This window comes from Cebus imitator, unplaced genomic scaffold, assembly GCF_001604975.1.
Source record: "Cebus imitator isolate Cc_AM_T3 unplaced genomic scaffold, Cebus_imitator-1.0 Scaffold521, whole genome shotgun sequence".
Lineage (NCBI taxonomy): Eukaryota > Metazoa > Chordata > Mammalia > Primates > Cebidae > Cebus > Cebus imitator.
The window spans coordinates 706692-721004 of NW_016107836.1; the positions used below are offsets into that span (position 1 = coordinate 706692).

At 37.8% G+C, this 14313-nt stretch overlaps 1 protein-coding gene across 1 annotated transcript in view; it reads right to left on the minus strand.

The window, feature by feature from the left end:
• Window positions 1–14313, minus strand: part of CCDC73 (coiled-coil domain containing 73) — a 162988-nt gene that overhangs the window by 122462 nt on the left and 26213 nt on the right. The window contains exon 2 of the mRNA XM_017514250.2: window positions 7763–7912. Within this exon, the coding sequence (XP_017369739.2) occupies window positions 7763–7897 (135 nt within the window). The 5' untranslated portion in view covers window positions 7898–7912. The remainder of the gene's footprint in view (window positions 1–7762; window positions 7913–14313) is intronic.

Consider the following 14313-nt stretch of genomic DNA (forward strand, 5'->3'; position numbering starts at 1 on the left):
ACTAATTCTTTCTTCTGCTTGATCATTTCTGCTATTAAGAGGCTCTGATGCAAATTCTTCAGTATATCAATTGCATTTTTCAACTCCAGAATTCCTGCTTGACTATTTTTTAATTATTTCAATCTATTAAATTTATTTGACAGAATCCTAAATTCCTTCTCTATGTTATCCTGAGTTTCTTTGAGCTTCCTCAAAACAGCTATTTTGACCTCTCTGAAAGTTCATGTGTCTCTATTTCTCCAGGATTGGTCCCTGTGCCTTACCCAGTTTGGTGAGGTCATGTTTTTCTGGATGGTCTTGATGCTTGTGAGTGTTCATCAGCGTCCGGGCATTGAAGAGTTGGGTGTTTTTTGTAGTCTTCACAGTCTGGCCTTGTTTGTACCCAACCTTCTTGGGAAGGCTTTCCAGGTATTTGAAGGGACTTAAGTGTTGTGATCTAAGTTTTTTGTCTCTGCAGCTGCATCTGCACTAGGGGGCACCACAAGCCCAATAATGATGTCATTCTTGTGGCCTTATAAAGTATTGCCTTGATGGTCTTGAATAAGACTCAGAATTATCTGGATTACCAAACAGGGACTCATTCTCTCCTCTTACTTTCTACCAAATAAATGGATTATCTCTCTGTGCTGAGCTTCCTGGAGTTGGGGGACAGGTAACACAAGCACCACTGTGGCCACAACCACTGGGACTGCACTGGGTCAGACCTGAACCCAGTACAGCACTGGGTCTTGCCCAAGGCCTGCCGTAACCACTACCTGACTACCACTGATGTGCACTCAAGGCCCTAGGGATCTACAATCAGCAGGTGGTAAAGCCAGCCAGTCTTGTATCATTCTTTTCAGGGAAGTGAGTGTCCCTGGACTCCAGGAAGGTCCATGCCATCCACGAGCCAGGGCCCAGAGTCAGAAACCTAAGAAATCCACCTGGTTCTCTATTCCACTGGGGCTAAGCTGGCACCAAAACCACAACACAAAGTTCTTCCGACTCTTCTGTCACCTTTCAAGGCAGAGGATTCTCTCCCTGTGGCCACCACCACCACAGGCCAATGGGGAGTACTGACAAGGTACCACTGATGTTCACTTAAGTCTCAATTCCAGGCATAGGACTCACATTTCAAGACAGTGGGCTCCTCTCTGGCCCAGGTTAGGTCCAGAAATGCTGTCCATGAGCCAAAGCCTGGAAGTGGGAACCTGTAGAGTCCATTTGGTGCTATTCCCCACTGTGGCCAAGTTGGTACTTAAACTGCAAGACAAAGTCCCTTTTATTCTTCAATGAAATAAAACAAGAAGGCAAGAATAGAGAAAAAAGAGTGAAAAGAAATGAACAAAGCCTCCAAGAAATATGGGATTATGTGTAAAGACCTAATCTACGTTTGATAGGTGTACCTGATTGTGACAGAGAGAATGAATCCAAGCTGGAAAACGTTCTTCAGGATATTATCCAGGAGAACTTCCCCAACCTAGCAAGCAAGGACACCATTCAAGTCCAGGAAATACAGAGAACACCACAAAGATTCTCCTTAAGAAGAGCAACCCCAAGGCAAAAAATCGTCAGATTGACCAGGGTTGAAATGAAGGAAAAAATGCTAAGGGCAGCCAGACAGAAAGGTCGGGTTACCCACAAAGGGAAGCCCACCAGACTCACAGCAGATCTCTCGGCAGAAACTCTACAAGCCAGAAGAGAATGGGGGCCAATATTCAACATCCTTAAAGAAAAGAACTTTCAACCTGGAATTTCATATCCAGCCAAACTAAGCTTCATAAGCGAAGGGGAAAGAAAATCCTCTATGGATAAGCAATTGCTAAGAGATTTTGTCACCACTAGGCCAGCCTTACAAGAGCTCCTGAAAGAAGTACTAAACACAGAAAGGAACAACCAGCACCAGTCACTCCAAAAACCTACCAAATGGTAAAAAGCATTGACACAATGAAAAAAAATGCATCAACTAATGGGCAAAACATTCAGCTAGCATCAAAATAGCAGGATCAAATTCACACATAACAAAACTAACCCTAAATGTAAAAGGGTTAAATGCCCCAATCAAAAGATACAGACTGGCAAATTGGATAAAAAGTCAAGACCCATCAGTGTACTGTATTCTGGAAACCCATCTCACATGCAAGGACACACATAGGCTCAAAATAAAGGGATGGAGGGAGATTTATCAAGCAAATGGAGAGCCCAAAAAAGCAGGAGTTGCAATCCTAGTCTCTGATAAAATGCACTTTAAAACAACAAATACCAAAAGAGACAAAGAAGGACATTACATAATGCTAAAAGGATCAATGCATCAAGAAGAGCTAACGATCCTAAATACATACACACCCAATACAGGAGCACCTAGGTACATAAAGCAAGTTCTTAATGACCTACAAAGAGACTTAGACTCCCACACAATAATAGTAGGAGACTTTAACACTCCACTTTCAATATTAGATGGATCAACGAGACAGAAAATTAACAAGGATATCCAGGACTTGAACTCAGATCTGAACCAAGCAGACTTAATAGACATCTACAGAAATCTCCACCCCAAATCCACGGAATATACATTCTTCTCAGCACCCCATTGCACCTACTCTAAAATTGACCACGTAATTGGAAGTAAATCACTCCTCAGCAAATGCAAAAATCAGAAACCATAACAAACAGTCTTTCAGAACACAGGGCAATCAAATTAGAACTCAGAATTAAGAAACTAACTCAGAAATACACAGCTTCATGGAAACTGAACAACTGGCTCTTGAATGTCAACTGGATAAACAATGAAATGAATGCAGAAATAAAGATGTTCTTTGAAACCAATGAGAATGAAGACACAACGTACCAGAATCACTGGGACACATTTAAAGCAGTGTCTAGAGGAAAATATATAGCAATAAATGCACACATGAGAAGCAAGGAAAGATCTAAAATCGACACTATGCTGTCAAAATAGAAAGAGCTAGAGAAGCAAGATCAAAAAAACTCAAAACCTAGCAGAATACAAGAAATAACTAAGATCATAGCAGAACTGAAGGAGATAGAGACACAAAAAACCTTCAAAAAAAAATCAATAAATCCTGGAGCTGGTTTTTGAAAAGATCAACAAAATAGATCACTAGCCAGATTAATAGAAAAGAGAGAGGAATCAAATAAATGCAATAAAAAACAATAAAGGGGATATTACCACTGATTCCACAGGAATATAAATCACCATCAGATATTACTACAAACAACTCTATGCACATAAACCAGTAAACCTGGAAGAAATGGATAAATTCCTGGAGACTTTCATCCCCCCAAGCCTAAACCAGGAAGAAGTTGAAACCCTGAATAGACCAATAATAAGGGCTGAAGTTGAGGCAGCAATTAATAGTCTACCCACCAAAAAAAACCCAGGTCCAGACAGGTTCACAGCTGAATTCTACCAGACATACAAACAGGAGCTGGTACCACTCCTTCTGAAATTATTCCAAGCAATCCAAAAAGAGGGACTCCTTCCCAAATCATTTTATGAGAACATCATCATCCTGATACCAAAACCTGGCAGAGACTCAACAAGAAAAGAAAACTTCATCATGGCCAGTATCCATGATGAACACAGATGCAAAAATCTTCAACAAAATACTGGCAAACAGATTGCAACAGCACATCAAAAAGCTTATCCATCACGATCAAGAGGGCTCCATCCTGGGGATGCAAGGCTGGTTCAACATAAGCAAGTCTATAAACGTAATTCACCGCATAAACAGAACCAAAGACAAAAAACACATGACTATCTCAACAGATGCAGAGAAGGCCTTTGACAAAATTCAACAGCCCTTTATGCTAAAAACTCTCAATAAACTAGGTATTGACGGAATGTATCTCAAAATCATAAAAGCTATTTACAACAAACCCACAGGCAATATCCTACTGAATGGGCAAAAACTGGAAGCATTCCCTTTGAAATATGGCACTAGACAAGGATGCCCTCTCTCACCACGCCTATTCAATATAGTATTTGAAGTTCTGGCCAGAGCAATCAGGCAAGAGAAAGAAATAAAGGGTATTCAATTAGGAAAGGAGGAAGTCAATTTTTCTCTATTTGCAGACGATATGATTGTATATTTAGAAGACCCCATTGTCTCAGCCCCAAATCTGAAACTGATAAGCAACTTCAGCAAAGTCTCAGGATACAAAATCAATGTGCAAAAAATCACAAGCATTCCTATACACCAATAACAGACTTAAAGAGAGCCAAATCAAGAATGAACTGCCATTCAAAATTGCTACAACGAGAATAAAATACCTAGGAATACAACTAGCAAAGGATGTTTGTACTTCAAGAAGAACTACAAACCACTGCTCAACGAAATAAGAGAGGACAAACAGATGGAGAAGCATTCATGTTCATGGTTAGGAAGAATCAATATCGTGAAAATGGCCATACTGCCCAAAGTAATTTACAGAATCAATGCTATCCACACCAAGCTACCAATGACCTTCTTCACAGAACCTGAAAAAATCACCTTAAACTTCATATGGAACCAAAAGAGAGCCCACATTGCCAAGTCAATTATAAGCAAAAAGAACAAAGCTGGAGGCATCACACTACCAGACTTCAAACTATACTACATGGCTACAGGAATCAAAACAGCATGGTACTGGTACCAAAACAGAGATATAGACCAATGGAACAGAACAGAGGCCTCGGAGGCAACACCACACATCTACAACCATCTGATCTTTGACAAACCTGACAAAAACAAACACTGGGGAAAGGATTCCCAGTTTAATAAATGGTGTTGGGAAAACTAGCTAGCCATATGCAGAAAGCAGAAACTGGGCCCCTTCCTGACACCTTACACTAAAATTAACTCCAGATGGATTAAAGACTTAAACATAAGATCTAACACCATAAAAACCCTAGAGGAAAATCTAGGCAAAACCATTCAGGACATAGGCATAGGCAAGGACTTCATGACTAAAACACCAAAAGCACTGGCCACAAAAGCCAAAATAGACAAATGAGACCTAATTAAACTCCAGAGCTTCTGCACAACAAAGAAACAATCATTAGAGTGAATCAGCAACCAACAGAATGGGGGAAAATTTTTGCAATCTACCCATCTGACAGAGGGCTAATATGCAGAATCTACAAAGAACTAAAACTGATTTACAAGAAAAAAACAAACAAGCCCATTCAAAAGTGGGCAAAGGATATGAACAGACACTTTACAAAAGAAGACATTTATGAGGCCAACAAATATATGAAAAAATGCCCATCATCTGTGATTATTAGAGAAATGCAATCCAAAAGTACATCGAGATACCACCTCCAGCCAGTTAGAATGGTGATCATTAAAAAATCTGGAGACAACAGATGCTGGAGAGGATGCAGGGAAATAGGAACACTTTTACACTGTTGGTGGGAGTGTAAACTATTTCAACCACTGTGGAAGACAGTGTGGCACTGCCTCAAGGACCTAGAAATAGAAATTCCATTTGACCCAGCAATCCCATTACTGGGTGTATACCCAAGTGATTATAAATCATTCTATTATAAAGACACATGCAACACATATGTTCATAGTGACACTGTTTACCATAGCAAGGACCTGGAACTAACCCAAATGCCCATCGATGACAGACTGGACAAGGAAAATGTGGCACATATACACCATGGAATACTATGCAGCCATAAAAAATGATAAGTCTGTGTCCTTTGCAGGGACATGGATGAATCTGGAAACCATAATTCTCAGAAAACTGATACAAGAACAGAAAATCAAACACCACATGTTCTCACTCATAGGCAGGTGTTCAACAATGAGAACACATGGACACAGGGAGGGGAGCATTACACACTGGGGTCTGTTGGTGGAGGCCAAGGGAGGGACAGCACAGGGCGGTGGGGAGGTTGGGGAGGGATAACATGGAGAGAAATGCCAGATGTAGGTCACGGGGGCATGGAGGCAGCAAACCACATTGCCATGTGTGTACCTATGCATGATCTGCACATGTATCCCAGAACCTCAAGTACAATTTAAAAAAAAGAGAAAATGTTCTTAGCTATCCTCATGCATTTTTCTTATATATATAAGTTTAGAATCACCCTATCAAGCTCTAAGAAACCACCGCATTAGGTTTTGATTAGCACTGTATTAAACTTCGGGATCCTTTGAAGGAAACTCCAGAAATGAAAAAGATAATCATTGAAATTAAAAACTCTAAGCAAGGTTAGATAGCAGGTAAAAACATCCGAAGAGACAATTAGGAAACAACAAAATGAATTACACAGAATTCAGAACCAAGAGGCAAATGGGAGGAAATACAAGAGAGTTAAGACTCAAAAAGGTTAGAATGGCATGGTTTAATATGCTGTCTATTGGGGGTTTCAGAAAAAGATGATAAAGAAAATAAGTGGCAATACTCAAAAAAAATCACAGCTGTATTTTTTCATAACATTCAGGCATCAAAATGAGTCCCTAAAAATATAGATAAATCCACACCTAGAAACATTAAAAATAAAGATCACTAACGACAAAGAGATCTTAAGAGCAAATAGAAATGATGGATTACCTACAGAGGAACAATTCAATTGACAGAAAACTTCTAAATGGCTGCAAAAAAACTCAATAAAATCTCTTTAAAATACTGACAGAACACAAACATAATCTACAATTTCATGGCAAAATAAAGACATTTTCTAAAGAAAAAAAGAAAGTCTAAGAGTTTACCATTAACAGCTTTTTAGCAGTTAGACTCTCAATAGTTAAGAGATTCTTTACACTCTCATATTTCCTATTTGCCTCTCTGTACTGAATTCTGTGTGATTCACTTTGTTGTTTCCTAATTGTCTCTTCAGATGTTTTCACCTGCTATCTAACCTTGTTTAAAGTTTTTAATTTCAATGATTACCTTTATCATTTCTACAGTTTCCATCAAAGGATCCTCAAATTTAATTAGAGGAATGTGAACTAGCTGGACCAGTTTCCAGAGTACACAAAAGATGGCTTCAATTTTTTTTTTTTTTTTTTTTTTGAGATGGAGTCTTGCTCCGTCACCCAGGCTGGAATACAGTGGCATGATCTTGGCTCACTGCAAACTTCACCTCCCGGGTTCAAGCAATTTTTGTCCCTCAGCTTCCTGAGCAGCTGGGAGTACAAGCATGTGCTATCACACACAGCCAATTTTTTATATTTTTAATAGAAATGAGGTTTCACCATGTTGGTCAGGCTGGTCTCAAACTTCTGGTCTCAAGTGATCCACCTGCCTCATCTTTTACAATTTTATACTAGACATATCCTTTAGGGAAAGAAATCACAGTTATCACTTTTTAAAATAAAAATATTTGATTCTCTCAACCCAGAATATTTACTATATACATTTATTTTGTCACTTAATCATATAATGCCTTGTTTGGTTATTTAATAATTTCATAGGCATCTATATAATAACCTTAACAAAAATGTAATCTTCCCAAGAGCAGTTCTTTTTCATCAGCCATGGAGTCTAAAGAGGGTGCTATCTGTGCACTCCCAGGGACTCAATAAATACTAGTTGACTTATCAAGTACTTAATCTGAAAATCCCTCTTTTATTTTCTAATTTATTTTCCAAATTCTTATTTCCCATTCCCTGATCACTGACTTAATGTTTACTTCAATAATTGGACTATATATTTTATTTCTAAACAAGAGGGATTCTTTAGGCCTTTTTTTATTCTTTGAAAAACAATAAACTGAACAAAATCAAGTTTTCTTATCTAAAAAAAAGCATTTTAAAAAGGAGCTTACCCTTCTCATACGCAATTCTTCTAATGCTTCCAGTAAATTTGTTTTGAAATCTAATAGCTGAATAGAAAACAATGTCTCTGAAGAACTTTGAAGAGTAAATGTAGATGATGACTCAGTATTAAAGTCGTTCTCCATATTAATATTTATTCCCTGTAATATAAAAAGATTTTAACTGAAAAAAAATAATTTATCTAGGTTTTTCAAGTAAAAGCATAGATACCATAAAAATATAACAACCTGTGCCCCATAATCCTCCAATTTCAGCCCTGAATAACAGTTGTGTCATCATTCCACTCTAATGTTGACCAAAAAAACCACTTAGCAACAATGGTATTATTCTGTTTCTCTATGGTTGAAGCTTTTTTCTGGTAGCTGAGTATTCTCAAAGAGTAAATTTTTTTTCCCTAAAGCCCAGTCTTCTAAAGGCTGGGTTCATGATGTTGTAGGCAAGTTGCTTCATGCCAAAGCTGGGATATACATTCTGCTTCCTAAACTTTGCCTTGACATAAAATTTCTTTGCAAGGATGATATGAATAGTAATATGCAATCTTTAAAATCAACTGGGATTTTGGAAGACGAACTGGGAAAATTGCCTTTTATTAAAAACCAACATATGTAAATATCTTTCTCAACCCAGAAAATGTATGAGTCCGGCTGTAAGAAACTTTTTAATATAAAATAATTATCAATTCACAGGTAGTTGCAAAAGAATGTACTATGCACATTCACTCAATACCCCCTGCAAATGTTAACATCTTGTATAACAAGAGTACAATACTAAAATTGTGCATTTGACTTTGGTACAATCCACACAGCTTATTAGCACTTCACCAGTTATACACATACTTATTTGTGTGCATGTGTCTGTGTGTATGTATGCTTTTTGGCAATTTTATCATATTTATAGCTTTATGCAACTATGACCACAATTTAAGATATCAAACTCTACCATCAATACAAGCTTCTTCAAGCAGCTTTTTTGTTGTCATACTCACTCTCTTCCCCCATTCTTAACTCTGGGCAAATGATAATCTGTTATCCATCTCTGTAATTTTGTTATTTCAAGAGTGCTCATAAATAGAATCACACATCATGTAACCTATGGCTTTTTTTTAAGTTCATCCAAATTGTTACATGTATCAATAATTCATTTCTTTTTATTGTTTAGTAGTATTTCATGGTATGGTATTTACTTAACTACTCACCCACTGAAGAACATTTTAATAGTTTCCAGTTTGGGACTATTATGAATGAAGGTACTATAAACATTTATGTACCCATTTCTCTGTGATCACACTTTTTCATTTATTAGAGATAGCCCAAGAGCAAAATTGCTGGGTTGAGTGAATATTGAGTCCATTTTTAGTTGTAAAGGAAACTGCCACATTATTTTCCAGAGTGGCTGTACCATTGTCCATTCCCACTGGCAATGTGCAAGTAATCCCAGTTTCTCCAAATTTCCACCAGCATTTGGTGTTATCACTATTTTTCTATTTTAGTCATTCTGTTAAGTATTATACTAATAAGCATTTCCAGAGAAACAGAATTAATAGGATGGATATGTGTGTAAATACATGGGGAGGGTGTATGTATATATGTGAAAAAGACTCATACAAACACATATATAGACATATACATCCACACACACACATCCACACACACGCACACACACACACAGACATTTTAAGGAACTGGCTCACACAATTGTGGGGGCTGTCAAGTCTGAAATATTTAGGGCAGACCAGCAGACTAGAGACTCAGAAAGAGCTGACATTGCAGCTCAAGTCCAAAAGCAGTCTGGAAGCAGAATTCCCACTTCCTTGGACAACCCTAATCTTTTTCTCTTAAGGCCTTCAACTGATTGGATAACGGCCACCCATATTATGGAGAGTAATCTGCTTTACTCAAAGTCTGCTGATTTAAATGTTAATCACAGCCATTAAAATACCTTCATAACATTATCTAGACTGATGTTTGACCCAAATCTGGGTACTATGGCCTAGCCAAGTTGACACATAAAATTAAGAGAGGTATGCATGCAAGAAACTTTCTAAAAGGAAAATTTCAATTCTTGAAAATGATGAGCTATGTTATTTGGACCAATCTTCCTACTAAAAACAACTAAAATTTCTAAATAAAATATTTTTAAATTTTCTCAAAAGCATCAAAGACTGACAAGATAATAAAAAATTATGGAACAAAATTCTAAATTCTAAAAGAGATCAAGAACCAAGAAGTAGACCAAGCACTAAGAGCTATCTTTACCCGGTGGGTGTCTAGAATATTAAGCAAAATTAAACTATAAGTTTAATGGACTCTGATTTAAAATGTATGGAATTCAAACTTAGGGCTTACCAAGTCTAATAATAGACTCACTATATTAAATAGAATTCAAAAGAGTTAAACTCTCAGGTAAAGCTGAACCAAAAGTAACCCACCTTCTACAGGAAAGGTGCCTTGGTGCCAAGCAAATGAAGTGTAAGGGAAAAGAAAAGGGAGGAGGAGACAAAGAAAGAGAAGAGTAAAAAAAAGTCTTATTCCAGAAAGTTATAAACAGTTTAATTTGGTATGAATTTTTAAATAAAAGCTGCTTCACAGGATGGTAAAAGAAATCTCAATCTATTAATATAATTTAAAATGCTTCCAGATTGGTAATGCCCATAAGAACTTTGCAGATGCAAATGAAAATTTATTCTAGAAGAATAAACTTAGCCAGGTACGGTGGTGCACCCCTGTAGTCCCAGCTACTGGGGAGGCTGAAGTGGAAGGATCAGTTGAGCCCAGGAGTTTGAGGCTGCAGTGAGCCTTGATCATGCCACTGCACTCCACCATGGGTGACAGAGCAAGACCCTATCTCAAAAAAATAAAAGAAAGATTTTTGCCAAACATGTTACCAGAGATGTTTTTAATAAACATTTTCCAAAAATAAATAAATAAATAAATAAATAAAAGAAATAAGGAAAAAAGAAAAAGACAATGACAAACAGAAATCTGCAAGATGTCTGAACAGGTACTTCATAAAAAGAGTATATCCAAAAGGCCAAGTGGATATCCACACAGGAAAAGAGGTACTTAGCTTCATTAGTAATTGGGGATATGAAAATTAAAATGCCAAGATTCCATAACATACCAGATCAGCCAAAAATTTAGAAGTTTGACATTACCAAGCATTAGTAAAGAAATGAAGCAATAGGATCTCCCAGTTATCATCAGTGTATTAACAGGTAAGACCACTTTGGAAAACAGTTTGGCAGTATTACATTGAAGATATATACCCTTTATCTGTGTAACAAACTTCCCCTAAACAGAATGACTTAAAATAATAATGATTTAAAATATTTTGTTTGTTTTATTTAGCTCAGGATTCTGAGGATTGCTAATTTGTGCTGGGGTCAGCTGGGTGGTTCCTCTGTTCTCTGCTGGGTTTATTAAAGAGTCTATCATCAGCTGGCTGTCTGAAAAGTCCATTTCTGGGAATTCACTGTCCACTGTGGTACAAGGCCAACTGGACCACATACCTCTCATATAGTAAGGTAGCCTTGGTTTGTTTATATAGTGGCTAGACTGGGTTACAAGAGGAAGAGCAGAACATTCAAGGCTTTCTGAGACCCAGGTTCAGATATGGGGCAACACTGCTTCTGTCACATTCTATTCATCAAAGCAAATCACAAAACCAGCTGACACTCAAGAATGGAGAAATACACTCCATCTTCAAATGTAGGAAGACACAAAAGGAACATTTCAAAGAGTGCTACTATGGAGAGGGGAGAAATTGTGAAACAACCTACCAGATATCCCTATGACCCAGCAATTACTGTCTTCCATATATATTCCTATTCTCATTTTTACCTGTCAAAATCCTATCCATCCTTCAAGGATCCACCAAAATATCTCTTCCTCCAAGAAGTTATTATGGTCTCACCAATTAAAGTGGTCCCTTCATATTGCTGAGGAACCATTACAATACATAACTATTTTATTATACAACACATTTTATATCTGGAATCTTTGTAACCTCCCAAAGCCAGTGTCATGTATTTTAGATTTTTTAAATGGTATCCTTTCACTTACAGTACTGATTTCTGTATTAGTTATTGTATAACAAACCACCCAAAACGTATGGGCTTACAGCAGTAATTTATTATTTGTCATCATTTTGTGGATTGGCTGGGTTGTTTGTCTGCTGGTTTTATGTAGGTTGTTTTACATAAGTTTATTCAGTGGTTAGATTTGCTTAGTTAGGATTGAGCTCAGCAGGAAAAACTGCAACTATGGGTCTCTTTCTTCACATGCTTTTCACCCCAGACTTCTTCACAGCATGGTGATCTCTGAGGAATATTTTTAAGAGTTCAAAGGCAGAAACTGCAAGACCTCTTGAAGACTACACTGTGGAGCTCATACGGTGTCAATTCTGCCACATTCCATTGACTAAAGCAATTCATAAAGCTATTCTAGATTCAAAGGGGTGAAGAAATTGATTCCAATTCTAGATGGGAGAAACAACAAGGTCACATTGTAAAGGAGTGTAGATACACAATGGAAGAAATTTGTGCCCATTAAACAATATGTAACAACATATAAACAATATATAAATAATTTCCAGATAAGAGAATTTCCTGTGTTCCTAGAAAACCAGGATGCTATACAAAAAATTCCACAATCACAAAGAGGGTGGCAGAGACTTTATGGAAACCGGAAAAGCAATAAAGAAACCGTTACAGGAGTCCGGAAAGATGTCAAGAAATAAATGGACAAAGTATTGTTTGCAGTAACTTGAAAGAAAATGTACTTAATTAAATTGTGGATCTGACTAAGTATTCTAGGCAGAATACTGGAAGTGTAAACTGACTTTTCTTTAGCTGAATATTGAAAGTATGGGGAGAGAGATGAAGTCAAAAAGAAATTGCTCAGGTTCATAAGTCAACTTTGGAAGGTATACTATACAAAAAAACCCAAGATGTGCTGGGTTGGAAAATAAAATCATTTAATATCCAATCAACAAAAATGTTCACAATAAGAAATAGCTCGAATAAATATTAAACCACAGGTAAGTATGTTAAGAATATTTTAAGGCCATGGAAAAATTTCAAGGCAGCCTTATACAAGGATCTCAAGGACATTATCTTAAGAGCATCCTGACATGCCCAAGGTAGGAGAAATGAGTCCTAAAAAGATTGGCTTTGGAGAAAAGAGTCATAGAAATTCCAGGAAGCTTTGTGTTTGTTTGGTTTTGGTTTTTTAAAACTTGTACTGGCAGCAGCACTGCCAGCTTGGACTAAAAAGGACTGACATGTTTAAAAATGAAGAGGCCTTTGGACCACCAAAGAACAATGGGTAGAAAACAAGGCTAAAACAACCACCCATTTGCAAACACAGGCCATGTTTTATGGAAAACAAATGGCCTTTCAAACAGCTAAGCTAAGAATCCGGAGGTATGGCCAAGATGAAAACAATGTACTAGGGAACAACTTCCAGGTTGCAAAATGGAGACCTAATCAAGAAATATCCCATGCCCCTGATATCTTGTGCCCACCTGCATTTCTGAAATGCTATGAACCACTGACTGCTAAATGCTACTATTCCTTCCTTTTTTAAATGAAAACATCTACTGTGGTTATCATGTCCCTGTCTCACCACTGTGTATTGAATGTGTGAGAGGCAAATAATTTTTTAGTCCATAGATCTCTGGATCAAGAGGAGCTATACTTGACAAGCTTCAGTCAAAGAGCCTAAATCACACTCAAACCGATGCAGATCAACTAACCCTGGACTTTGAGCCCAATACTGTTTGAGGTTGGGATTTTTGGAAGTCTTGGAACAAAGGTGAATATGTTTTGCTTGAGTGAGAAATGTAAACAGGTAAAATGATAAATTGCTTAATGTGACAAATTCCTCCCATCATCCCATTTGAAATATGATAGGGTCACTTCTCCCTTCCAGAGATGAAACCTACGTCTCCACTTCCTTGAAACTAGGATTGCCTTATAATTTGTTTTGGTCAGTAGGTCTTGATGTCTTTGCATTTTGAAGATGTTGCTCTGAACCTGCCATGCCATGTCACACCAAGAACAAGAAATTCAGAATCAAAGACTACATGGAGAGAGGAGGCCCAGCCATCCCAAATGTCCCAGCTGAGGCTACTCCCCACAACAATCTTCAAACTCAGGTGCAGTTGCAAGAGAGCGTAGGCAAGATCAGCAAAAAAAACATTCTAACAAACTCACAAAATTAGGAGAAATAATAAATCACTGGTTTTTTTGCTTGTTTGTTTTGAGACAGAATCTCACTCTGTCACCCAGACTGGAGTGCAGTGGTGCAATCTGGGATCACTGCAACCTCCACCTCCCAGGTTCAAGCATCTCTCTGCCTCAGCCTCCTGAGCAGCTAGGATTACAGGTGCCTGCTACCATGCCCAGCTAATTTTTGTATTTTAATAGACACGAGGTTTCACCATGTTGGCCAGGCTAGTCTTGAACTCCTGACCTCGTGATCCACCCGCCTTCGCCTCCCAAAGTGCTGGGATTATAGGCATGAGCCACCATGCCCGACCA